The 27890-nt window shown below is 40.5% G+C and overlaps 1 protein-coding gene across 1 annotated transcript in view; it reads right to left on the bottom strand.

Annotated features, from left to right (window-relative positions):
• Nucleotides 1–593: 593 nt before the first annotated feature.
• ANKRD52 (ankyrin repeat domain 52) overlaps nucleotides 594–27890 on the bottom strand; it is a 44619-nt gene continuing 17322 nt past the window's right edge. Inside the window, exons 7-29 of the mRNA XM_018560783.1 lie at nucleotides 26932–27074; nucleotides 23507–23719; nucleotides 22224–22302; nucleotides 22020–22134; nucleotides 21628–21710; nucleotides 21241–21358; nucleotides 20277–20345; nucleotides 19608–19748; nucleotides 18800–18847; nucleotides 17377–17457; nucleotides 16872–16983; nucleotides 16716–16787; nucleotides 13617–13818; nucleotides 13410–13497; nucleotides 9731–9848; nucleotides 9370–9589; nucleotides 6914–7001; nucleotides 6718–6801; nucleotides 4663–4808; nucleotides 4497–4579; nucleotides 4109–4191; nucleotides 3432–3523; nucleotides 594–1869 (exon numbers count right to left, since the gene is read on the bottom strand). Of these exons, the coding sequence (XP_018416285.1) occupies nucleotides 1637–1869; nucleotides 3432–3523; nucleotides 4109–4191; nucleotides 4497–4579; nucleotides 4663–4808; nucleotides 6718–6801; nucleotides 6914–7001; nucleotides 9370–9589; nucleotides 9731–9848; nucleotides 13410–13497; nucleotides 13617–13818; nucleotides 16716–16787; nucleotides 16872–16983; nucleotides 17377–17457; nucleotides 18800–18847; nucleotides 19608–19748; nucleotides 20277–20345; nucleotides 21241–21358; nucleotides 21628–21710; nucleotides 22020–22134; nucleotides 22224–22302; nucleotides 23507–23719; nucleotides 26932–27074 (2711 nt within the window). The 3' untranslated portion in view covers nucleotides 594–1636. The remainder of the gene's footprint in view (nucleotides 1870–3431; nucleotides 3524–4108; nucleotides 4192–4496; nucleotides 4580–4662; nucleotides 4809–6717; nucleotides 6802–6913; nucleotides 7002–9369; nucleotides 9590–9730; nucleotides 9849–13409; nucleotides 13498–13616; nucleotides 13819–16715; nucleotides 16788–16871; nucleotides 16984–17376; nucleotides 17458–18799; nucleotides 18848–19607; nucleotides 19749–20276; nucleotides 20346–21240; nucleotides 21359–21627; nucleotides 21711–22019; nucleotides 22135–22223; nucleotides 22303–23506; nucleotides 23720–26931; nucleotides 27075–27890) is intronic.

Here is a 27890-nt window from a genome sequence, read left to right on the forward strand (position 1 = left end):
AACATTAAAATCGTTTTTTAAAACTGGATTATTTAAAATGTAAAATTTCATCTCATTTTGAACTATTTTAGCTAAAGAATAGGATGTATAAAGTGAATCAAGTATTCAGTCATTTATTTACTTTTCTTCAAAATATCACTTTGCGACATCTTAAGAAATTGTTTCCCTTGATCATTTTGCTGGTGAAATGCAGTAGGACACAAAAATATTTAACTTTTTAAAACGTTACACTAAATAAAAAGCGGCAAGGGCTTGAAATGGGCAAGGGGGACTTTAAAACTGAATAAAGTTTATAGCACCATCTACGTTCTATTTTAACACAAGTGATCCCTTTAGCCATTTATATCTTTTAGCAATCAACTGAATATTTTTGGTAGTTAAATGAACAAAAAAAACATTAAAATCTGTACCTAGTCATAAATTAAGAGATTTTGAGGACAATTGGATACCCAATTGTAGATGAACTAATGCCATAGTTTCCATAAAATTTTGTAACAGTCACGAAAACGTTAACCGACCTTGTCTAATCTGCCTCGCCTTATTGCATTGTACAGAACAATGGTTTGGATGAATTAATTTGAATACGTATATGCAAAACATTTCACATCAAGAACTCAAGTAAACATCTAGTACTAAAATAACATTACACGCATACTCGCAAACCTATTAGAACTTAATTTTAGGTTGAAAAGAGCAATTCAAGTGCAAATTATGCTCTGAAAAGGAGACTGCAGCAATGAGAATCCTAGTGAAGATAGAAGAGACAGATTAGTTGTACCTGTCTAAGCCATGGAAGTTACGGTTCCCTAGAGGATTGACATATTAATAGAATTTTTCAAATACTGATGGCATGGCAGACATCACATCTAGTGGTGACAGATGATGGGAAGACCAGAAAAGGGAATAAAGCACTAGAACTCAGAATCACTAAAGTGCCTAGCTGGCAGGGGGATTTTGCAGCAGTGCATAGTGGGAATGTCAACCAGGGATCCATCAACTGGCTAAATGCAGCACCACATTTGCATAAAGAGAAAAGCATGTGATTTTGTAGTGCCTAGTATTTCTTAGGCACAGGACAGAAGGACCGTTAAGGAACGGTTTTTAAAGAATTGTAAGAGTGGAAAGAAAGAACACTAGGTTTAGACTGAAGTTAAGGTGCCGCTTGCCTATGTAGTCCCGTAACCCCAAACAGAATTATTAAGCTGCCCCTGAAATAAATATTAAGGCCTGGTGACCCTTCAACAGTATAATGGCTTTCATGGTCTTACAGCAGCAAAGACATGAATTGCACAGGGGAAACCTCCAAAATACAGCTATGGAGGCCTCTTTTCACCTTCAACAACACAAGATTGTGAAAGCTTCGGCAACTGATTTAAGAACCACAGAACAAAAGAAGTACCCAGCAGTAAAACTCCGTTCCACCCAACCTGGGCCTCCTTCCTAAATACAGGAAGGTACAATACTACTTAAGCTTCAGTGCAGGCCAGGACAGCTCAAAAGAGCAGCTAAAAATAAAAAAGCCCAGGCACAGCTCATACTTCATACACGCTGTGTCTTGTTCTCCTTTAAAAGTGCCCTATACTTATACTAAATAAATAAAACGTAAGGTTTTGGGTAACCCGCAAGGCGGGAAGAGCTACTCAGTGAAGCAGCCATCCATGGCAATGGAACTGTGCCGATCCTTTGTGTAGGGGCAACTGCCACCATTGGGGATAGCAGTCTTGGCAGCGATGCCGCAGTTCTTCAGGAGGTTGAAGCTGAAGGGGAGGATGGCATCTTTTGGTGGGAAAGGCTTCATGGTGGATAGGATAAGTGCCAAGCAATCTGCTACGTCTTTGTTGGGAGCACAGGCCAAGGCCGGGGTGTGACCTGCTGTCAAGAATGAAAGAAAATGTCATGCAAACAATACCGACTCAATGATTAAAAACAGGAAGACAAAATTCTATCACAAATGCTTCCATCATGCTAAAAAGTTGACCGCCATCTTGCACAGTTTCGAATAAGAGTGGTTCAATCTGTAATTTGCTTAATTTTGCCATCACCAACTTGTGCTTGAATGTGCACGCTCCAGGGCTATTTTTAACATTCCTTTACGGCATGACGAGTTCAAATCGCCTGAAACAAGCATGTGCAAGGTGTTGCAAAACCTGATACGTGCATGCATGTAAACGTACCATTACACAGTGAAGCAATGACAAAGATGGCAATAGAATATGCATCTTCAAACCAAGTCAGAAATGGCAGCTAAGACTTGTGCGACATCAAGTTCTGACATAAATAGCAGATTTTCCTGCTTCACGATGATAGAACACAGAAGGGTCTGAAATTCAAAGAATAGGTAAAAAAAAAAAAAAAAAACACTGCCTTGCCAGGGTGGGAAGGTGCATCTACAGTTAATACTTTAGTTATGGATAGAGTAGGGAAAAAATTTAGAACCCCTCACAGATTTTATTGTGGTTGGTGTCCTCATTGGGGCAATTCACACTCTTCATTTTTCCTAGGGACTTTCATAACCAGGACAGAAATTGGTGGGGAATCTTAACCTTGTTTGCAAGCATGGCAGCTGTTCATATTTTAGAAAAGTTGTTATATAATGTGGCCTTTCACATTAAGGACGATGACAGATGGTCAAATCTGTTGCTAGCAATTGTGAGGATGGTGATTTTTCAAAAATCACCAGTGATCGGATTGCGAAGAGGCTGCCTGTTAATTCCCATAGAATTGCTCTGTCTGTAGCTGAGGCAGCAAGAGTTTGTGCCCATCACTAATGATCCAGATTTGGCAGTGTCTGGGCCAGCAAAAGAATTAAATATTACTACATTGGGCTACAGAGGAAGCGATTCATTAGGGAAAAGACAAGCTACCAATTTAGCTATCCCACCCACTGGTGATTTGTTCCTAGCCACAGAATCACCTGTCAGCCTAAACTGAGAGCAACACAAGAAGCACCCATCTAAAGCTGGCCATACACCTTACGATTATCGTACGAAACGTTTCGTCTGATGATCGAACCGCCGTACGATTGTCGTACGGCAGCCCCATCCTGCCCCAATTAAAACACCTGGACGAATTGCGGTAATCGACTGCACGTATTTTCGTTTGCGCATGAGCAGTGTTAATCATACGACTTTTGACGTACGGAAACACCACCAACCTTGCGAAAATCGTACGATCGACTGAAGTTTTCTAACATGCAGGAAAGACAAAAGTCGTACGATTGTACAGTACTGGCGGTTGCACACTACCCATACACCTTACGATTGTCGTACGAAAAGTCGATCGCACACGATTATCGTACGATAATCGTAAGGTGTATGGGCACCTTAACTTTAACTTAAAGATATTTGTTAAAAAGAACCACCTTGCATGGATACAAGCACATCCTAATGACAAGGTAGCAATTTTCAGAGCTACATTGGTGCAATCCTCACCTTCTTCATCCACAGCCAAAACAGTAGCTCCTCTTGTAAGCAAAGCTTGGACAACAGATGCAAGCCCATTTCGAGCAGCAATATGAAGCGGCCTAACAGGAAAAACAGATACCTTTTAGAGAAATGTCTGACATAAGTCTACTATGACACTTTAGAATATTTAGAGCACAATTTCACCTTTGTAAAGTAATGTGCTGTTCGGTGTAAAATGGATCAGCAAACAACTTTCTAAATACAAGTCATTAAAGATTTGTTTAATTTCGGTTAGCTCAGGGCCAGCACTGAGGAAATCCCAATGGCTATGGACCTAGAAAGCAAACTGCCCTGTGCGAAACCAAGTACTGTACCCGAAAAACACTTCCAGGCTATCTCTGCAAGTCCAGACCAGTTGCGGTACTCCAAAAGTTAGGTCGAGAAAGAAATACTGGAAAGCAGCAACTGAGCAGACAAAGCTCCAGCACAGCAGTGATGAAGAAAAGAGCCTTGATTGAAGCGAAAAAAGAAAAAGTGTCTATTCCTCCTGTAGACAGGAGTAGACTTGTGTCTCTCAATGCATTAGAAAGAAAAATGTTTTTTCTTCTCTGAAAACTAACAGCACTGGGCTGTTAGAGCTTAAAACTAACATAGTCATGAATCATCTAAATGAGTACAAGTTCAACTGATCAGGTAACACTCACATTTGCAGCATGCTGTTTGTTGCATTGATAAGGCCAAGGTCCTGGGTCTCCCCTAGAAGCAGCAAGGCACACTTCTCATGACCCTGGGGGAAAAAAAACAAACACAGTCAGATTAGAACAAATCATATGTACAAAGTAAAGCAGCACTGTAATATATAGCTGTCCACAGTGCAATATCAAACTTCTATGAAGAATTGACACAGACACACAGTAAATTGTTTAGTAATGAGTACTATGTTACATTGCTATCTAAGTCAGGATGCAGAGTTTTACATATTCCCAGTTGTCTCAGAAATACTTTCTAAAACTAATATTTAAAAAAAAACCAAACAAAACATTTGTCGTATGTAGAAGAGGCGCTTCCAGTGTAAAATATTGCAGTAAACACCTTGCTGCAGGCTAGGTGAAGAGCAGTGTTCTTGTTCATATCCATCACAGTTAAATCAGCCTTCATGTGAAACAGCAGGAACTCTGCAAATTAGAAGATAATCTACAATCAGTCATCAATTAAAAATTAGAAATATATTATCGAATGTCTGTTGAAAGCACCTTACCCACTGCTGCAGTTCTCCCATTTTCTGCTGCCATCATCAGAGGTGTCCGACCTGACTGGTCAGTGGCATTAACTTCAGCCTGGTGTCGCAGCAGCAGCTGTAAACCATTCACGTTGTCAGCAAAAGCTGCAGCATGAAGAGGAGTCCTAGAAAAGAGAGTCAACATTAAATCCTCAACAATTATATACATGCACTATTTTTTTGCGATCGCACCGGATCACAGGGCACTGCTGTGCTCCCCTCCCGCCCCAGAACGCAGGGAGGTTTACAGTATGGGATCCATGCGTTCAAGCAGTCAACCATGCTGGAACGCACTGGAATTGGTGCAAACGGGCACCAACTGTTACAGGATGAGCAAGGATAGTGGCTGGACCCTTTGACATCAGTTTAGTCAATTCCCCTAATGTTTAAGAAACTGAAATTACAGCTATGGCAGGTTACATAGCAGGACTGGGTAGTGAAAAACAATGCTTTTTAAGGGGTAACGAAGCCTTTGTCAATGAGATCCTTAAATGCTGCTGCATCCTCAACATGTATGGTCAATGTTTTATTACAAGATAACTTCACCTTTAGCAAAAATTAAAGAAATGGATATATTTAAAAATTATGCATTTCTTTAATATTTGCATTCAAGCCTGGAAAGCATTGCAATAGTGATCACTCGATCCCCCCCCCCCCCCATCTCTCCTAACTGAAACTCCGTACAAGCTCTGCCAGTATGAAAATGTGCAGAAGCCTGATCTTTGCAGCTGTGATCGAGTGATCACAATTGCAATGCTTTCCAGGCTTTAATGCAAATATTAAAGAAATGCACATTTAAAAAAAAATATATGATGCATTTCTTTATTTTTGCAAAAGGTGAACTTATCGTTTAAAGGCGGCATATTGCCAGATTCACAGTGTGAACAACCCACTTGTTGATAGATGCCTACTCAAACAGGTATTGGTCTGTAAAGCGTTAAAGAAAAGTAGTTGGCCAAAATAGGCCATCGTTAAGCCTGGGAGCTATGGCAGCTGCCCGCGGTTTCTCCATTCATCCATCAAAGCATGTCTGACAAAGATCCTGGCTGATCCTAGCTTAGAAGTACGCTTACAGCCTCTATGCTCCAAGTCATCGCTTAAAAAAAACAAAACAAATAGAAGAGTTCACTGCTGTACAGAGAAAACTTAATTGAGAACACCAGGTAAAAAACAAACTAAAAAAAACCTTGGTTACTCACAAACCAGCTGAGAGCAGAAGAAGTTTAAATAGCCAACAGTGACCATGCCAATGCAAGTGGCAGCAGGGACTAATTGAGCTGGAACTGCGTGTCCCTTGCCTTGCTGTGCCTCTGTTTTTGAAGACAACCACAGCTTACTAGCACAAACAAGGATGGCTCCATAGCACCCTGCAAGTGAAAGGAGCCACCCTAAAACAGGATGTCAGGACCAGTGCTAAGGGGACCAGCTGACTCTGCAGGAAACAGTTTTAATCTTCAAGGAGCAGCATCCATTATAAGTGATTTCAAATGGCTTAAAACACATTTGTTCACTGAGCCCAGTAAATAAGTTGACGTTGTGCTCACGTCAATCAACCAGTCTTGTGCTAGCCGAAATCTTTTTATTGTCTTCACTAGCCTCGCACATGATCACATATTGAAAGTGAACATAATTTCATCCTTGTTACCATCATTTAGTTAATGTACACTTTCTAATGTAAACATTCACGTAGCCAAATGAACAGCCTCTACTCCATTAGTAACTTTCTGCATTGTCTCTCACACATTTCCATACTTGAGACTGTTGCTGTGATTTTATTTAAAAAAAATAAGTGCATTTTTAATGGCTTTTTTTGTATCAGCCAGAGCTGGAATATTCCCAGTGAATGTAACAGCTGTATAGACGTGCCAGGACCTACTGAAGAGTATTATTATTGTGACTGCATGTGTTATCACTTTATGTGTGTTAATTATATTTTGTAACTAACTGTTGTCTTACATTTGCATAGAAGTTGTATTTGTAAATAAAGCAGAGAAATAAAAAGTGACAGTGCAAAAAAAAATAACAAACACAAACCTCCCTTTGGCATCTCTGCTATTAACAATCTTGGCACCCATAGCTTCTATAAGCATCTCAGCCGTACCGTCTTGGCTGTTTATTCTGTCAGAAAATACAAACATATTAGATGTATTATATATAGGAGGTATAACCCAAACTCTCAAGTATCGCGCAAGAAGTCTGAAAAGTAGAACTCCAAATGCATAGTACTTACACTGCACAGTGCAAAGGGGTGAAAGGGTTTCCTTCGAGGTAAGCAAATGGGTTGTGTTCAAGTAACAATTCCAAACAATCTTCGTGCCCTGGAAAAAACACAAGGCTGGGATTACTTCAACAGCCAAGAATCCTTACATTAAAGCAGAATTTACACAACAGCAAACTGAGCACAAATCTAGTTCATATGCGGGATGCTTATGCAAAAGGTGATGTGTTAAACATCAACTAACCCTTTCATGGTCAGAGCCCTTTTGCTGCTTTTTTTCTCCACACATGTTAAAATGCTGATTTTAGGCTTGAAGGTTATTTTTTTTCCTAATGAAGGTGCTCCCAATGCTTTTTTTAATTTTTATTATTTACCTTTAAAAGAATGTAAAACAACTTTCATAGCATCATATAAGAGACTTGCAAGCCTACTATGTGATGGAACATCAGAGCCGACAGGCTCTCTTTAAGCAGAAACCGAGACACCGGCACTCCAAATTGGCAAGTAAACGTCTAATTATTGACGTGCAGCATAGTAGAAAAAAGCAACAAACTTTTTGGGGTCACACAGGATCCCCTTCATCTTTAAGGTGACATGAGGGGTCTTACTAGGCAACCGATGGGTGGCTTGAATCATCTGAATCACAGTTGGTTTTAGACCTGTCACGAGTACAAAAAGTGAGGGGAAAATTCTGAATAGGGATGGTTAGGAATAAAACAACAAGCAAGGCTCCCCTAAATACGAAATCCCATAAGATGGAGCTGTCTATAATAAAAAAACAGGCAGTACAATGTATCAAAAATTTAATGAAAATAAAGAAATAGAAAACATAAATCAAAATCGCATCAAAAAACCACCAACTGACAAAGACATTTAAAAATCAATAAAAGGCAAGTCCTCCTTAGTATGGCCCGAGTGAAAAAAAGGTGCAGTTGAAAATATATTTTGACCAAGTGGTCAAAAAACTAACTTTAAGCACAAGCGCTGTATAGAAAAAGCAGATACATATGTATCAAATGAAGAGTTAAGGTGCCCATACACCTTACAATTATCTGCAGATTTTCTGTGGTCAGATGGAAAAAGTGCAACAGATTGGCCCAGGTGGAGATTACTCCATCCACATAGTTAAGTGTAGATGGAGGAATGTGTTGCACCTTTTCCATCTGACCACAGAAAATCTGCAGATAATTGTAAGGTGTATGGCCAGCTTTACTCACTGTACAGTGTATTTGGATGGTTAGGCAGTCCCTGCAGGGAGTAGTATTGAAGCTGTGTCCGCTGTGTCCACACGATCCAGACTCTGAAATCTGTTTCAATCAATTGTGGTGATTATCCCTGTATAACGTGTATCCAGTCCTCCTTGTATGCCAACGATTTACCTCCTCGGCAGCGATGGCTGTTTGAAGTCCTTTTCGAAGTTTTCTCACTATAAGCAAATCAAGCTACAGCATAGAAGTGGTGGACTCGGATACCTGCGTCCAATTGTCTATTGGAGGATATTTACTCGCTGTGAGAGCCTGCTGTGTGAACCCACGGATAGATCCCCAGCCGGCGATGTGTTTAATATACCGGCTGTGACAACACTGACAGATTTTCAACCTGCCACGCAAGTGATATCTGATTCATGGATTTCCATCTATCTGTGCCTTCAAGTGCACCCGCATGTGTGGAATAAAATCTTTAAACCTCATCCAGCAACATAGATTGTGGATCACCCTGCAGGTGGATGTCAGTGTGGAGACCTTGCAGCACCTTTCCATCTTGGTCATATCACCACAATTGATTGAAACAGATTTCAGCGTCTGGATCGTCTGGACACAGCGGACAAAGCTTCAATACTACTCCCTGCAGGGACTGCCTAACCATCCAAATACACTGTACAGTGAGTAACTCTTCATTTGATTCATATGTATCTGCTTTTTCTATACAGCGCTTGTGCTTAAAGTTATATTTTGACCAAGTGGTCAAAAAACTATTTTCAACTGCACCTTTTTTTCACTCGGGCCATACTAAGGAGGACTTGCCTTTTATTGATTTTAAATGTCTTTGTCAGTTGGTGGTTTTTTGATGCGATTTTGTTTTATGTTGTTTTCTATTTCTTTATTTTCATTAAATTTTTGATACATTGTACTGCCTGTTTTTCTATTATAGACAGCTCCATCTTATGGGATTTCGTATTTAGGGGAGCCTTGCTTGTTATTTGATAGATTATTGAAACCCAGGAGACCTGTCTTTACCACTCGCTACTATATACGTGACTCCCTTTCCTCTTATTTTGCTGATAGGAATAAAACCAGATTTTCTGTTCACTATATCGAAAATTAGAACATTTTTGTTAGAGTTTTACCTAATAAGAATAGCACTTTCAACACACCGGACTAGAAATGGTTAATTACACCACTATGCTATGAAAAATCATTAAGATGTTAATTGTGTGTATGTTTTCAAGAGAACAAGGTATACTCTACCATTGTAAGCAGCCCAGTGCATGGGAGTGTATCCATTGTAATCCACCACTGCATCTAGTGGGTCTGTAGAGAGTGCAGCCTGCAAGTACACATGTACCAGTGTCGCATGGCCACAAGCTGCAGCAAAGTGAATAGGAGTGCGTCCCTTGTAATCCCGACACAGCACAAAGGCATCATGGTCCAGCAGAGCACCCACACAGTCTTCACAACCAGTTACAGACTACAAGGAGCACAAAAACAATGTTAGTACCCAAAATCAATTGCTGCAAAACAATATTTAAAAAAAAACAAACCCCAAAAAACACAACAAAAAAAAACACACACACATAAGAAAGTTTCTTTTATGTATAATGTTGCTTACTGCTCTGTGAAGTGTGGTTCTTCCTCTTTTATCTCCAGCATCTACAGTGGCTCCTTTCTCCAGCAGCAGGTGAACACAGTCAACATGTCCATTCATCACAGCAAGCATTAAGGGAGTTCTTATAAGCAGAAGAGCAGTAGAATTAGAAATACATTTTTATCTCTCATCAGTCTTCCAGAGAGTAAAATATTAAAGCATAACTTTTTTTTTCTCCCTTTTAGGTCGGAGAAATACACAATTGAAAGCATTTGGTTATATCTGGGTAAAAAATGCCTGTTGATGCTGCCAGAAATCTAGTGAATTCCTAACATCTTGTGCTCTCTGCCTCTTCTGTCTGTTATTAGTTACACTGGTCCCAGATGTAATAACTACATGGCATTTTATGTAGGAGGGTGAGGTGGTATGTAGTCTTGTCCTAGAGTGGCAACACTTGCTGCTCTAGAGCACAGTGAGTGAATGCTCATCTTAGGACAGAGTGTTACTAGCAGGCTCACCAGGTGGAGAAAAAAATAAAAGAAAAACACTAAAAGCAGCCATTGAACAGGAGCAGCAGGATTGAACACTGCCAAAACTCTAAACTAAGCCAGCCCGTGATAATCCCTTCCACTACCAGCATGCCACAGTTTTGTAGCAAAATAGTGCAAAGAGCACAATCATAAAAACAGACTTGTGCCCTGCTATGGACTCCCAAAAAATAAAAAATTAAAAAAAAAACGACAAACCCAACAACAACCACACATCGCAAAACATTTTCCTTTCTCAACCTTGGATCACAGAAATTATTTCACCCCCAGGACATCCAAAAGCAGTCAGAGGGGTGGGCAACACTGAAAACAAAAAACAGAAAACGGCTCAAAGAGCAACCTGAAGGGCCTCATGCCCAAAGCCGCCATCAGATGAAGCCTCAAGAATCACCTGGTAGAACTTAAGAGATTTGTATGAAAAGACCAGATGGCAACCTTGCAAACCTGAGAAACAGTTGCCTGATACGAAGAAGAACTTGCAGATCCGGTAGAGTGTGCCTTGACGGGAGGGTGGAACCCAATCCTTGAGACCATAAGCTTGGATGATGGTCTGCCTGAAGCACCAAGAAATAGTAAAAAGAGAAGCCAGTGAACCCTTAGAGGGTCCTTTTGGAATTACAATCACAAAATCAGTCTTTGACTCCTCGTCTCTATGGAAAACCAGACAAAATCAATTGCAGGATAAGGCCGCAAGAGGTGAGGGCTACAAGGAAAATCATCTTGTAGGTGAAGGTAGAGAGGAATTTGATGGGATAGTCTTTGATGGGTTCAAACAATGGTTTCTGATGAATAGAGATAGCCAGATTCAGATCCCAGAGTCACAGGGGAACAGATGGGGAGCCACATGAGAGGCCTTAAAGAGCAAGAGGCTAACAGCTTCTAAAACACAAAGAGCAAAATACTGGTCCAGACCCAGCTACAGAAAGGAGAGAATTCATCCGATGTTGAAACTCCTAGTGTGGAAGCTCTAAGAGTTGCACCAGTGGAAGTTTGCCTTCCACATCTGATTCATAGCCCTTACAGGAAGTAGCCATCCTAGCCTTTAGCATCAAGTCCCTCAAAACTCAGGCTTCAATAGCAATGCTATTCAAGTCAGCCACCGTGAACCAGGATGGTAAAATCAGTCATTGGAGACAAAATACATTGGCAAAGCCCCCAGAGGGTCCTACAAAAGTCCTATCAGGCCAGCGTGCCATAAACAGCCTGCGCCAGTCCGGGGCAATAAGTATCACTGGAGTGTCCTCAAAAAGAGGAAGTTGCAAGAGAAAAAAAAAAAGCATAGCTCAAATTACCCTCCAGCAGAATGGTCATCGCTGCAAAGATCTGAAATTCCAGAATGAAGATTGGGAGACTAGATTACTCTGGTGACCAAGTCCCTTACACCAACAGAGTGCCCAGAACTCCTCCCCAGCCTGATAGGCTGACATCTGTCGTGATGATATCTGTCGTGAGAGTCTTCCAAAAAAGACAGGAAGGAAGGTCTTCCAAAATTCTAGGGACTGGACTGACTTGTCCCACAACCAGAATGTTGCTCTGTGCAGATCTGGAGTAAAACCGAGCAAATGGGACTGCCTCGAACACCCATCAGGCCCAAGACTCATGAAAAGCAGAGTTGGGGTTCCTCCTGCACTGGAGAGCTGGAATGAGAGACTGTGGATACACAAAAAAGTTGGGTTCCAGCAATAATGAAACTTTAGGATCTATCCGAACCACTGTAGTGTTTGGGCAGTCAAGGTCACAGTCTGACAGATAAAGCCTGTGACATCACCACTCACTACAGTATTACACCATTGCATAGTGCAAACTGGCAGAAAGCAGGAAGTACTAAAAAGGCACCAGAGACAAAAGGTAAATGAGGTAACCAATGGCATGGTCCGACTAGCCTACTCAAGGTTTTCATAGACGGTCCAGCACTCTGGTAATGTCAACAGCTCTGCACTAGGAAAGCACTCTGCAAATAACAGCTTACCAGAATCCAGTGCCCAAAGGTCATTTCCAGACTATCCTTACAATGTTCAGTCCAAGGGGGTACACAAGTGGAACTCCCACTGAGGAGAACAGAACCAGATAGCTGCAAATGTAGAGAAAAGTGTTGATTTAAGAGACACAGACACACAGCTGGTAGGAGGGGTTATGTTGGACTACAGTTTTGTTTATTCTTGGGCTTAGATGCTTTTTATTTCCGATTAGTCACTGTGGGCAACAACATTATAATTAAAGATGTTGTTAACAGATCCCATAATAGGCCCCATACTAGCCAAACGTCTGCAAACAAACCATTTATCCAACCCCTTCTCTTCTATCTTCCCAAACACCAAGACCAATTTCACGCAAATCTAAACTTGCTTCAACAAATTCCTAATTGCTATAGCAGCCGGGAGTCTGCTTACAGAGGCCAGCTGCTGCCAACATGTGGCTTATGTAGGTGGAGGAGGTACATACACCGCAAAAAAAGACTGGATAGGTGTAGTAAGTGCCAAATCAAAGAAGTAACATAACTTTACAGCATTAAAAAGGACCAAAGCTGGGAAGTCCTCAGCTGTTCCATTCCAGGAATTCAAGCAGACAGCCTCCCAAAAAACCCACTGCCATACAAGGCAAAATTGACAATATAGTGGAAAACGACCTACCTGATAGTTTCAATCTAAGATCCAAGCATCCCCCACCAAGATCCACATCCATCTTTTTCCTCCCCTTTTCTTTACACCCATTTCATTAAATCACCTATAAAAAAAAAACACACCTGCTCTATGTAAAAAAAAAAAAAAAAAAAACTTTAACTTTTTCTGCTGGATTGGCTTCAGCGTTTGTGCTGGTAGCCATTTTGATATCCAAACACAAAATTACCTTTACTGTATCTGAGCTGTTGATATAAAAATTCAAATATTTTTGAAAGACATTGCCGTTTGCTTCACTTAATGGCTTCTCCCATATGTCGTTTCTCTGCTTATGGACGGCTCTATAGACTATTGTCACCATTTGTTTCAGTTATGTAATAAGTGTTGTTTCAACAAAAAAACATGATCTAAAGTCATGAAGTGTTTAAAACTCTTTTACAATAGATACACTTTAAAAAGCTCAGGAAAAGCTCTCCAATAATTGACACTCCATGCTCCTTCACATGACATGGACATAGAGAAGTAGAAAGGACTCACTGGCCATGTGCCTCTGTCACATCAGTAATGTCTAGTCTCTCACTGCTATCAATCAGCAGGTGCAGAACATCAGTGTTTCCAGAGGCAGCTAAGAGATGGGGAAAAACAAACAGTCAGTTTACCATTAAAGCTGAACATAAAAACAACCAGACTAAGGGAGACCATTACTCCTTTACACAACACAAGCCACAATTTCTGGAAACTAACCTGCTACATGCAATGGGGTCCATTTCTTTTTGCGGTCCTTGATAAATGGAGAGGCCCCATGGCTCATTAGAACCTCCACACACTCTGTGGATCCCCTTTCTGTGGCGAGGTAAAGAGCAGTGCGGCCCTTGTGGTCACGTACGTCCAGGTTCACCAGCGTTTCTGCTAAAGTTTTCAGGGCATCATAATGACCATAGTAGGCCTGTGAATATATAAAGTCAATTACGTTAGAGATCATATGAAGAAAACTGCAGACGAGTCAATAGTGGAAAGTTTAACAAGAATACAATTAAAGCCTGGAAAGCAGAAATCACCAGCACTCCGTAAATATCTTTGATGTCCATTTAATTGGACCAATCGTCAATGGTCATGTAGAAAATTGCGACGTTTCGGGACAGCACAGGATCCCTTCATCAGGGCGGCAATGTAACAATTGCATGTAGCAGGTTAGTTTCCAGAAATTGTGGCTTGTGTTGTGTAATGGTCTCCCTTAGTGTGGTTGTTTTTATGTTCAGCCTTAATGGTAAACTGGTTGTTTTTCCCCATTTCTTAGCTGCCTCTGGAAACACTGATGTTCTGCACCTGCTGATTGATAGCAGCAAGCTTGTTACATTGTCACCCTGATGAAGGGATCCTGTGCAGTCCCGAAACGTCGCTATTTTCTACATGACAATTGGTCCGATTAAATGGACATCAAAGATATTTACTGAGTGCTGGCGATTTCTCCTTTCCACTGTTTGTTGCACGGTGCCATCCGTGATTGTCACTGCGAGCACCACTACAAGTACTTGAGCCAGGAGCGCTGTGAGGAGTGCAGAGGGACTTACTACTTTCTACAATTAAAGCCTCTCTTGTCTGAAACTAGTTTTACAAAGCTCAGGGCTACGTGCTGCCAACTGAGAATGCCCAAGTAGCAAAAAATGGCACGTTTAATGGAGAGGGGAATTAGTGTTTCTTGGGCTTATTCCGGAAGGCCCCGAGTTGGAAAGTGTGAGCCATTTCAAAACAAAAAGGAGGACATTCAAACCAACAGAGCCAATTAGCAGGAATCTTGCAGCATCTGTTCTTAAAGCAAGAATATTGAATATTTATTATGGACAATTTAACTGAAATTAAATGCATAGCAGTGTTATCCAATATATTTTCTATAACACGGTCAAACAAAACAATTTAACTTTTTTCTTCTTAGCTAGGTGAATCTGAAAAATTGCCATCTCATTTCCTGCCAGATGGAAGAGCCATTGGCAGGACATAGGAAAGGCACACGTTTACTTTAAACATCTCAGGACTGCCCACCGCCAAAATACATCCTGGTCCTGAAGCGGTTATGCTGCCGCAGCCGTGTTCTTGGTATCACTTTAGGCCCCGTTCCCACTGCGCAATATGCAAATCGCGCGTTTGTTGCGCGATTTGCATATTGTGCGACATCGTGAGATTTGCAGCGCGATATTGCGATCAAGCTTGCATTGAGCAAGCTTGAATCGCGGCTAAATCCGCTCCAAAAAAGGGTCCTGCTGTAGCGACACGACCCGCGACAGCAGGACCCTTTGCCCCATTGAAATGCATCGGAGCGCGATATCGCGCGGTAATTTGCCGCGATATCGCGGGAATTACAGCGCGATAAATCGCTCGATGTGAACGGGGCTTTAAGCAGCCAGCGATGGCTGTTTAGACACAAGCAATCCGGCGCCTATACAGCTGCCGGATCGCTTGTACAGTGTGGCCAGCAGGGTTGGTATCTATTTACCCGACGTGACCCATCTTTTATATATCTTACCAAAAAATTATGTATTATATGCTGTCTGTGAATAGAAATTAGCATTTTTTTTTTTATTCTACAGGGCCTCTGCTTTCAGAAAATATATCATTGTTGGGAGTTTAAAGCATTTTGTTAGCCAAAACGTCTGATTTTATCATGTGTGTGCAAATAATAAGAAATTGCCATGAACAGCAAGTACAAGGAGAGTGCACAAAACTGGCTAGTCCATCCAAAGTGGATAGGTTGATTTTCAGTAGATGTTGGTAGGCTGCATTACTCTTCAGTCTGTTGCACCTTTTGAGAACTCAAGCAAAGAGTTTCATCAACAGTAGTAGCCATTAAAGGGGGAAGAGGGATGTTTCCACAAATATAGCATAGCGGAGCAATTCAGTGCGTCAGGAACTTCCTAAAACTGAAATAATGTTTCTTTTGGTAAAATCATGCAAAATAAAAAAAGATTTCTATGTCAGGCCCACTGGGCATCTCACTGTAGCTAAACTGCCGCTTGCTCCCAAAGAAAACAAACCTTACAGGAAAAGCAATAAGGAATCCTTGTGCCTAGAGATTTTACAAGCAAGAGGTTCCCCACCCTCTAAAGCATTTTGCCCCACGAATAGGCAGTCTGTATGATCAAGTTTCATTGGCAAGGAGAACTGCGTTAACCAGAGAAAGGCTTTGCAGTGCAGGACCTCATGCTTTTTTTACATGGTTTAATATCCAAAGATTTCCAAGAGTACTCATTGTTTGCAAACTAGTATTGTTAGATCTCGATTTTTTTGTTACAGAATTAACAAGGACATTATTTTGTAGAAAATGTCTAACAGCTTCAGGTTAGCTTGAGAGGGATGAAGAACAAGATAGGATTCATACAAAAATAAATGCCACCTCTTACCATGATAGCATTGCAGTATAGAAACAAAGCCCGAGCCACACAATAGCAAAGAACCATTTTGCATAAGCTATTGGCCAAAATGTACTTCAGTTATTTAAAATGTAAAGGACTGCTACCGTGTTTCCCCGAAAATAAGACAGTGCCTTATTTTCTTTTTTGCACGAAAAAAGACACTAGGTCTTATTTTCGGGGGATGTCTTACCTGGCTGGACGTCCCAGAAGGCGGCGTACAGTCAACAGGTGACAACCCACAAAAGGAATAGAATAGAACAGTGGTTCTCAACTCGTGGGTCGCGACCCAAAAGTGGGTCGCGACACCCTCTGCAGTGGGTCGCGGCGTCATGTCTATAGACGGGCCTGAGACTGAATAGAGAGGGGGAATTTGTGATTCAGCCTGTGGAACCTCATGTCAAACTGTCCCCTCTCCCCCGAAATAGAATATACTTACAGCTAAGTGCAAAGGGCTAACTGGTACAGTGCTTTCCACATCATCCAGGCAGTTAAATGACATCTCTAGGAGCTAAAAGAGAAGATAATTTTCAATCAGGCATAAAGAGCAACAAGGATGTCTAGTATGAGGTGATCAGAAGCAGTAGACACTCACTAGTTCCAAGTTCTGTCTGTTACCAAAAGCAGCTGCGTAGTGAACAGCAGCATATCCCTGTTTATCACGAATCGAAGGGTCGGCATTGTTGTCCAGCAGGTATTCTAAGGCACTGCAATAAAATAAAAAAAAAAACAAAAAAAAAAACACACATTACAGAAAGACTACTAAAAACGTTTTATAGGTAACTGTGCTTAACCAAACTGGATATAGCTAGCACACACTAAATTTTGTCAATATATGTCATGCTCAATATGATTACAACCAATTAAGTGGCTTTAGACCACTTGTCAGCCATAGAAAGCTACACATTTTTTAACTAAAATCGCTTTCTAAAAACCTTTCCAAACCTTTCCCAGCAAAAAAACAGTACACTGAAATCCTTACAGTAGTAGACGATTAATTTTTAAATATCTGCATAAGAACCTAGTAAGTTAATTGAAGAATATTGGTTCTACCATTCATAAATTTTTTGAAAACTTAACTGAAAACTGTAAACACCTACATGAAAGCCTCCTTTTCCAGCGAAGCCTTCTCATCCTCTTTCCCGGACTCCTGCCTTGTCACAGAGTTAGACTCCATTGATCTTAGAGAGAGAAAAAAAAGTATGTTAAGAAGATGTACATGGCATCTAAGGTACATAATTAATTTCTAACAAAATGACTTGCATATTTTCCACCACTTCCAGTAATATAATTTCTATAAAACACAGCTTTGAATACAACCTGAAATATCATACACTTTTTTTAGGTTCTGAGGAAAGGGGTTTAACCTCTGAAATGCGTCAACCGGAGGAAGATCAGTTTCTAGATGGCCTTGGCTTAAACACTTTCTTCTGATTTCTGCGCTTCGTTCATTCGTTTGTTCATCTTGATCCACTTGAGACCGTTTTATTCAATGCTCGTTTTTCACAGTTGTTTGCAAGTAAATTTCCAGCTGTATATAAGTGCTTTTATTAACCACTTAAAGGCCATAGTGTTTCACCCCCTTCCTGGCCAGGCCATTTTTCAGTATTCAGCGCTGCGGTACTTTGACTGATGTTTATTCTGTCATGCAACGCTTTACTGAAACGATTTTCATACCATTTTTTGGGGACAGATAGAGCTTTCTTTTGGTGGCTTTTATTCACCAATGGGGTTTTTATTTTTTACTATATAACAAAAAAAGTAGCCATGGACGTAAGGTGGTTAAATATGTTTTGCACTATGGAGGCGCTCCTTTTTGCTCGGTTTTCCTAGATAACCGGTTTGCCCTGACTGAGGAGCTGCCCCTGAGTGTTTGTAGCGGAGTTCAAGAGTTGTCACGGTTTTTGGCGCCAGTGATTTTTTTTATCCACACTTATTTCTGCATATACTGTTTAAAGTATATCTAAATATATATTTTTAATACCTGGATAGAGTAGGTACTGGATAAACCCACCGGCTTCATTTTGCTATCTGTCCCACTAGGGAGATTTCCTTCACATACTGTCCAGGTTTATTAATGGTTATAGGGTTAACATTTTCAAATACGTTACGCAGTGAGCAGTGAGTAAATTGGCTATGGTATACACAGTCCTCATCTGTGCAAGGGATATGGCAGATTCAAGAATGACCTGTGATGGCTAGGCAATATAGGAGTTTCCTAGAGAACAATTACAAGTGCTTCAGATGAAAAAGGATATTGCACACAGATTCTCCACTCTGTTGAATAATCTCTTGGGAGAGAGGGTTACCACTGTGCCCTTTTCTATGAAGAAAAGTAAAAATGGTATTTTGTTTGATTTTACCCACCAGTCAAGGTTGAAGAGAAGACTGCAGAGAGTCTTGGTGGCCCCTTTTTCACTTACGTTAGTTCAAAACTTTCCTCCCTACCACTACTTCCAACTTCAGAGTGCACAGACAGCTTTAAAAGATATAGTAAATAGAAGTGTGAAAGAGTTAAGTTACCTGGACTTCTCTGTCTGGCGTGAAGCCTTAGAAACAGTATTAGGAACCCTAAAAATAAAAATGTGACAAATTATAGAGTGCCAAGATGAAAACACACACACAGTACATATTAAAAATGTGAAATCCAATCTACAGAGTAAGCAGCAATAAGGAAAAGATCCTCACATTGCTAAGCAATCACACAGTAAATAGATTATAACCATCATATGGGTTTTATACAATATTTAGTGTCCAAGAATAAATAGTTTTCTGTAAAATCCGATCCATGATGCTAGCAGGAAAAACAAAAAACACCCCTGTTCATGTAAAGAAGTTATTAACGTGACACTAAAGTCACAAGTTAAATCTTAAAAATGTATTTAAGTACGTTAACTATTAAAAAAATGTATCTTATTTGTGTATCACTCAGCTGTAGATCCTCAAATTATCTCCGAATTGGTGCTGACACTGTCCTTCCTTCTGGAGGGTGGCTAATTTTGTTCCCCACGGTCCCCGTGTCCTGTAAAGTAACTTCTCCAAGCTCTCTCCCGTGATGGACTACAATCTCAATACAAAATTAGTAAACCAAAACGTGAGATTGTAGTCCATCACGGGAGAGAGCCTGGAGAAGTGACTACTTTACAACACACACGGGGACCATGGGGGAAGACCCTCCAGAAGGAAGGACAGTGTCAGCACCATTTCAGAGATGATTTGAGGAACTACAGCTGAGTGATACAAATAAAATACAGTTTTGTTATTTTAATGCATTTTTAAGATTTAACTCCCAAGTTTAGGGTCACTTTAAATTTATCGCATATGTACTCACCTCCTGTAGGTATCTGAAGCAGCAGCATAGTGTAGGGGAGTGCAGCCTCTATAGTCTGCCACATTAATACTAGCGCCAGCATTCACCAGAGTCGTTGTGCACTGGTAGCTGCCATTAGCAGCGGCATAGTGCAGCGGAGTCCTAGAACAAAAAGGTAAAAGAAGAGCTTAAAATGTTTTTCTTCTTTGCATGCACTCTTAATAGTACTTGGAACACACACTTTTTTTTTTTTACCATACACCTAGCAACATGATTTCAACCTATTCGGTTTGTAAGGTGGGTGAGGGATGGTTGTAGCAAAGTTGGCACTATAAAGTTGATTGGGAAGATTAGAAAATATTTCCCAATGTTCTATTCATCTCTGCCAATAAAAAGGTAGATGAATAGAGAATCTAAAAGTTTGAGTATTATTATTATACAGGAATTATATAGTGCCAACAGTTTGCTCAGGAAGATATTCCCTCAACTCTAGTCTCAGGGAAAACCATAACTTTTTGGTCTTTCCCATCAAAAGCAATAAAACTTGGCCAGTCAACAGAAGCAGCCTCAGCATGTTACCTTAAACTGCATTTACACACATTAGGGCCTCAACGGTAGAATGTTTCCTTAGATCATAAACAAATTTTACATTAAGCTATATGAACCCTGTATTAGCAAGGTTAAGCTCACCTTCCAAATTTATCTTGTCTTGCCAAATCAGCGCCACTGCTAGTCAACAAATTAAGACATTCAATGTTTCTGAAAACAGAGGTGGTGACAAGTAAGAATAGCTGTGAGGTTATGCACATAAAATCCTCAATGAAAAAAGGCCATTGTACAGATAGGTCTTTACACATGATTAACTCTGTATGCTGCTCTATATTCAACAAGATCAGTTTTAGTCAGTCAAACATAAGAATCCATGTCAAGGCAATCTAGCAATACAGAATTAATATTGTGCACTTCATCTCAGGATCACAGTAGAATTATGCATGATAAACTTGAAGCACCCATTAAACAATGTTAGCTCCTAAGTGGTTAACATTTTTTTGGGGGGCTCCTTTGTACTGGTCTACATATAATTGTGTGTCTGTGCACGCTTTTGTTAGGTATAATAGTTGCACTGATAAAGAACTGCAGGGGGAAAAAATTTTTTACAAATAAGTGCTCGTTTGTGTCTAGGTGCTAAAATAAAAAAAGTTATACTCGCCAGACTTTGAGGCAGCTTGTTCTTTCTTAGACTGGAGCGTCTCTTCCTCTCTGCTGCAGCGCTCTAAGGATCCTGGTGTCATCATGCTCTATACACTGTGCATAGTGATGAGGACGCCAAAGAGCTGTCACATCTGTGCAGCACAGGAGCAGACACACTTCAGTAAAGAGAGAAGTGGGGACCCAGCTTGGATAGTCTGGTGAGTATAATTTTTTTTTTGAGCAGCTAGACAAAAACAAGCACTTATCCCTTGCAGTGCAGGAGTAGCCCCACTGTAAGGGTTAATAACATTTTGAGCCAGAGTTCTTGGTGAACTACATCTACCTGGATTTATACATGTACTGTGTGCGTTACAGAACTGTACTGTTTATGTAAACATTTTACGACTAAGGAATTCATGAAGATCAATAAAATTTCATGGGTAACACCCCATCAATGGCTCACCCTCCTGAAGCAGCAGCATGGAGACAGGTCCTCCCGAGGTTGTCAGGTGTATTGATATCAAAGCCGGCAGACAGAACATGTTCATTGCTCAGTGAGGCCACTATACTGTACAACTGACCTGAAATAGGGAGATTAACTGTTAGAGAATGTATAGTGGTTTTGTACATGTTTAATACAGTTATTAGCCCCACAGCCCTGTGCAAGCTTTGAAAAGACGTTTGTTTAGAGCCTACAGAAGGCCTTTCTTCCCAGTCCCATAAGTCAAACTGAGAAGCAGGGAGCAAGAAAAAAGGTAAATAAATGGTACTAGAGAGTGGGGCTGACAATTTTACATTGCGGTAACATTATAGAGGCAGTAAAACTTTTTTTTTGCAATAGGTCACTTACCTGAGGAAAGTAGCTTACGGCAACAGTCTGAGAACCCATAGAGAACAGCTAAGTGCAGGGGGAACATGCCATGAACTCCACGTCTGTAAAAGATAAAGGCCAAAGATGACTGCTTGAACAGGAGGCACGCAAATACGTGTGTGTGTGTGTGTGTGTGTGTGTGTGTGTGTGTGTGTGTGTGGGTGTGTGTGTGTGTGTGTGCGCGCCCCTATGATGGGGGCAAAGTCAATGTCCTCCTAAGAAATTAATGCCATATTAGAAAGTGGATTCAAGTGATCTTTACAGAAATTGTTTTTACATATGATGTCACTGAAAAGGCAAAAATTAGTTAAAACTACATTTCTGTATTTTAGTTTAGCCATTTTAAAATGCAAAAGGTTGTGAAACCTCACCTTGCGGTGTCCGCACCATTTGTCATCAAAGTACTAATTAGCAGCTCATGCCCATATCTAGCAGCAACATGCAGAGGAGTATTGCCATATTTATCAGCACAGTCAATTTCACCACCTGCAGGGAACATGAAAGTCAGACATGCGTGAGAACACGCACTGGTAACATTATGACATATGGCTGGGGAAAACGGAGAAGAAACATACCATTCTGAATCAGAATCTGGGAACGTGTAAACCTTCCATGTATGGCAGCCATGTGCAAAGGGCTCTTTCCTTCTTTACTCTGCAAACACAAGGGATACAGTTAAAAAGGGAAATTCTAGCTCATAAACAGGTTTTCCAAGAATGTTAATAACATCTGCAAACTGGAAAGCACCTTCAGTTTCTCTTCACCGAAATGTTTTAAATCCATATTATTAGTCAAATGTTTTGGCTTTTAAATATTCAGGTATGAACTCAAGAAATCTGCTTCAGCTACTTGTTCACCGACATGCAAAAATATAAATAAATATCATGGGAGCATGTGGCTCCATTACAATACTCAGAAGCATTAAAACGTGTATCTGCTGGCAATATTAGGCAAACAGCTGCTTAGAGCAAAGTTTGTGGAGGGTCTGGCTGATCTGCATTACGTGGAAAATTGCAGTTGTCTGCCGTGATCCATGCCACAGCGATTTCATCCAGTTTTTATATTTGCCTGCCAATTATGTGTGTTACAACAGACCATTATTAGGATCATCCCCTCTGGCGCAGAATAAGTTATGGTAGTGGCTGCTACGGTTACTTTCACATTCTACACCATTCAGAAAGCATTAGTAAATTACAATTAGTGTAGGAGACTGCTGCAGCAGAGCTGGGCTCTCAATATCATCTATAATGAAAGGTACTAACCAAATTTACCAGTGTAGTTCTGTATCCGAGATGAGCACCAGTAACACACTGCCAAATCATTAACCAAACTGCTAGCCTACTTGTACTTGTTAGCAAAGCTTAAACATGCTACTTTTTCACTCAGGGGAAACGCAACGGTAGCATTTTGCATATGGCAATTTTGTATTGCCATTACAAAATGCCTATAGTGGAGACTTCCAGGCTATGATTCTACATAGCTGCCAGCAAAATTACTGCACAACTCAGGTCCAAACCAGTGCAGCATACTGGAAACAATAGGAGGCCATCATTAAATGGACCAGCATCTTGGTCCAAGAAGAACATGCTGACCCTGAATTGTGGCACACTACAAAGGAAAAGAGCATTGCAGTACTGCAATTCCTTCAAAATAATTACCTGCGAGTGTTACATAAAACACAGCTTGAATATACTTAAGAAAAAAAAATATATTAAAAACTAAAAAAAAAAAATTGGTTTTTATATGCAAATCTATGATTACAAATAAATGTGTTAGCACAATATGAAGCACAATATGAATGGCAAACCAAAACTGCTCCTCAGCAGGAGGAGAAAAAAAAAAAAAAGGAAAAACCAACCTGATAATTTACATCAGCTCCATTGTTAACTAGCAGCTCCAGACACAGTGCCCCATTTGTGGAAACAGCAGCAAAGTGCAAAGGGGTAAAACCTTTCTCATTAGGCTGGTTGACATTGGAGCCATAGTTGACTAGTTCATTGGCCACAGCGTCCTGACCCATGTAACAGGCAATGTGTAGGGCAGTGTTCCCGAAGCAATTGGGCTCATCAATCTGAATAAGAAAACAGGTAATTAGAACTCAAAAATAAATACAAGTTAAAAAAAAAAAAAAAAAAGCTAAAATCAGTTTCATCCAGGGTTTGAAGACCCTCCAACATTTCATCACATCTTCTAGTCTTAAAAGGGGTGGGATTTTGCCCAGAGTTCTGATTTAAACCCTTCGTGACTGACGACGTACTGTGTACGTCGCCAGCATCAGGGCTGTTTAAAACAGACTCAGCTGTCGGGACTACGTTTAAACTTGTAAAGCCGACTGTCGGCTTTACAACAGAAGCGATTCTGGCGACTTACATGAATTCAAAGTAAAGTAAAAAAAAAAGAAAAGAAGTTTAAATTAAAAATTAAATAAATCTAAAAAATTAAAAGTGCCCCGCGAGCACGCGCGTCGCCACGTAAACACGCGTCGGGTGCGCCTACGTATGAAAACGACGAACGCGCTACACATGTTGGGTATCGCCGCGCACGCCGAAGTGAGAGCAATAATTCTAGGGCATCTCTAAATTGATGACCTGTGGGGGCTTTTAAAGCGTCTAAGGACTTTTTGGGGTACTGCAGTTTTTCGCCATTTTACGGACGCACGCAATTTGTAACCTGGGCATGTTGGGTATCATTTTACTTGTAACCTCATCTTTTATATTTCATTAAACAAATGGGTATTTTGTTGTGTTTTGGGGCATTTAATTAAATTTTTCACTAAAGGTTGGGGTTTAATAAGGGGTTGTGCTAATATTGCGCAACATAAAAATTTGCAACTACCACCACTTTATTCTATAGGGTCTTGGCATTATATAACGTTTGGGGGTTTAAAGTCATTTTCAGTCCTAAAATGTGGAAAATAACATGGGTGCAAAAAAATAAAAAAGGCCTGTCATGAAGGGGTTAATCAACCACTAAGCAAAAACCAGGTGGGAGAAAACAGAACAGTTAAACGGTCAACAAAACAAAAAATGTCTGAGGATATCCAACCCTTGACCTCAAGGTAAGGGATGCTGGACAAAGTATATCCCAACCACGCAATGAACAGCTAGGGGTTAATGGAGCACCCATAACCTTTGACCCTAGGTAAAGGAAACCCATAAGAAGGAAAAAAAAAAAAAGGAAAGATGGAAAGAAAGGGGGGGGATCTTTGATGTGAAACAAATAGAGCAGAGTACCAAGCCCTTTAGGGAAGAAAATGATTTCCCAGAGATATTTAATGGGTTTTAAATGAGGCACAAGCCAACATAAAAACACAAACTCTAGACATGCACAAAAGAGAGAAAAAAATATATACACATCAGTCCCCATGATGGGGGCCAAATGCCATATTAGAATGCGGATTCAAGTTATCTTAACCGAAAATGTTTACCTTCAGGGAGTGGTCAACTGTGCACCTTTGCTTGTGTGACAAAGAAAAGAGTTTACCATTCAAATCTATGAGCAGCTAACGAAGACAGGCCCTGAACACCGGAATATTTTTCAGATTAAGGTCATTTGAACTAACAAAAGCTCAGCTTTATTATCACATGATAAATTAGAGCAGAGCAGAGAGGAGGGAAGTATTTATGGGATAATCCCAGCCTACGTTTGTTTCAAACAGTTAGCAAATATTTCCATAATCCCCAGGAACGTTAGCCATAAGCATTACAATGCCTCCTGTTCACCAATATCTACGTTGTGCAAGGGCCTAATGGAGTTGTCATAACTGAACAGATTGATTGTAGTGTTATGGTCTACTTATAGTGGTTGGCAAATCTATAAACGTGACAAGGCCAAGATTTACCCATAAGGTTTCTCCAAACTTCCAGGTAAGAAGCACAAAAGGTGTGGTAATTATTAAATATATTACCTGTCATTTTATAACCAGATGTTATCTGAAACAAATCAGTACACTTAAGGACACTTGGGGATTAGCTTTTAAATGCCAAATGTTAAAATTAACCAATATGTTTCTCTTAACTTTTTCTTCAGTCACTGCATCCTTTAAAAGTATGCAAAATCTTGAGGCACCCCAATCAAAAAAGGTGCCCATACACTGGCGAAATTTCAGCTGGTTTTTATGTACCAGCCCAAATCCACAGTGTGTGTGGGGGTGTCAACTCCCCTTCAGCCGGCTCCTTCGATCAGCTGATTGAAGGAGCCAATCAGAATACAGATCAGAGCTGCCAGCTCCGATCGGTATTCTGACAGATGGCGGCAGCACTTCTCAGAATACAATGCAAACAGCGGTGACTCCTCGATCGACGCGCTGTGCGTGTTGGAGGAATGGCATTAATTTCTTTCAGCCCGCGGGTTAAAACGAAAGAAATTGACAGGTGTATGGCCAGCCTAAAAGTGCCCATACACCTTACGATTATCGGACGATTTTCGTATGCGCTCGACTTTTCATCCGATAATCGTATGTGTGCATTGCAGTGTCCGACTGACATTATTGTACAATCGTACGACTTTTGACGGTCAAGCATGTTTGAAAACTTTGCTAGATCGTACGATTTTCGTAAGGTTGCTGGCATTTCCGTCCGTCAAAAGTCGTACAATCTACACTGCGCTTGCGAAAATACGGCAAAATACTGCATTTCGTCCAGGTGCTTTTCGTTAATTACGGCTAAATTAATCTTGCGATCATCGGGGCAGGATGAGGCTGCCGTACGAAAATCGTACGACTATTCGATCGGACGAAAAGTTTCGTCCGATAATCGTAAGGTGTATGGGCATCTTAAAAAAGAGAACTATGGGGTTCCATCTTTTTTTTATTAATGCATTCCTTAGGCTAAATAAGTAGATTATGTAATTTACTCTAATTAGCCAAAATGCACAGTAAGGCTGTAAACCCTTATTTTAAAAAGACTTTTATTTGCCCTTAAGTCATAGTTCTCCTTTAAGGCTCCCCATATTACATTCTGACCATGCAATCTGTGTAAAATCAACTTTAGATCTACCAAACCTGTGTAACCTTTAGTAGATCTAAAGGAGATTGCACAATCAGATTTTCACTTATGTGGTGAGCCAATCAGTCAATGATTTATGAATCCTGCACACAGACCAACATATTTTGCAATGATAGTGCGTCAAATAGTAGAGTATATACAGAGACATAGGATTACAGTTCCTGAAAAAATAAAAGATTCTAAATCATGGAACCCTCATTTTAAAATATGGACTGTAAAACGCATCACCTACAGCAGTTTTATGATCAAAAGAAATAAAGTGCACCAATCAGCTCACCTCAACACCTAATTTCAGTAAATACTTCACAATGTCAATCCTCCCACTAGAGGCAGCTGCATGGAGGGGCGTGTAACCGTTTTTATCCTTTGACATGGCATCAGCTCCCCGAGATATCAGCAGCTTTGAAATCTCCAGGTGTCCTGAAAAGAAGTAGACAACGATCAGAGAATGGAGGGTAGAATAGGTGCAGCTGAATCAGCTTTGTACTATTCCTGGAGCAGTTTGCAACTGACAACGGTCACAAGTGTAAGAAAACAAAAAAAAAATTTAATTAGAAGAATCATTTTTTACAAATCTATAAATAATAATAATAATAATAATATATATAATTATTACACACACACACCTCATGAGATGGACTATAAGTAATGAAAAAAACAAAAACACAAGAGATCTAAAGTAATTTACAGCTGGACACACTTTTTCCCCTACATTTAGCCCAGCTTGGGGCAGGCAGTAGGGCTAAAATTTAAAAAGGCAGAGCCGTTGTGTACAAGTGATCTTGAGCGGCTGTACAGCCGTCCAAGATCATTTGTAAGCAGCCTGTCGCTCCCCCTCCCCGAACACCGCCTCTCTCATTGGCCACCGTCTGTCACCTCTCTGCCGGCCGTGTTTTTTTCAGGGACCCAGGCAAATTAGTCCAAGATGGAGAGAGGGGAGCAGAGTGGAGAATGTCCGTTCTCTACGTGAACACAGACAAGAACACTGCCCTTGCAGCCTTCCCATCTCAGCGGTCACAGGAGATCGTGCTACAACTCCTGTATTGGAAGAGACAGGTTCCATAAAGAGAACCTGAATCCTAGCACACAGGGGTTTGTTAACTTTATTACCATCGCACAGAAACTAAAGTGAAAACAATTATTAAAAAAAAATTTAAAACAAATTAAAAAGTCAAGTTAAAAGTGATCAAAGTAAGACAAATAAAAAAATAAAAAAAAAGTGATAAAAGTAAAAAA

Source organism: Nanorana parkeri, unplaced genomic scaffold (genome assembly GCF_000935625.1).
Source record: "Nanorana parkeri isolate BGI_ZX_2015 unplaced genomic scaffold, ASM93562v1 scaffold478, whole genome shotgun sequence".
Taxonomy (NCBI): Eukaryota; Metazoa; Chordata; class Amphibia; order Anura; family Dicroglossidae; genus Nanorana; species Nanorana parkeri.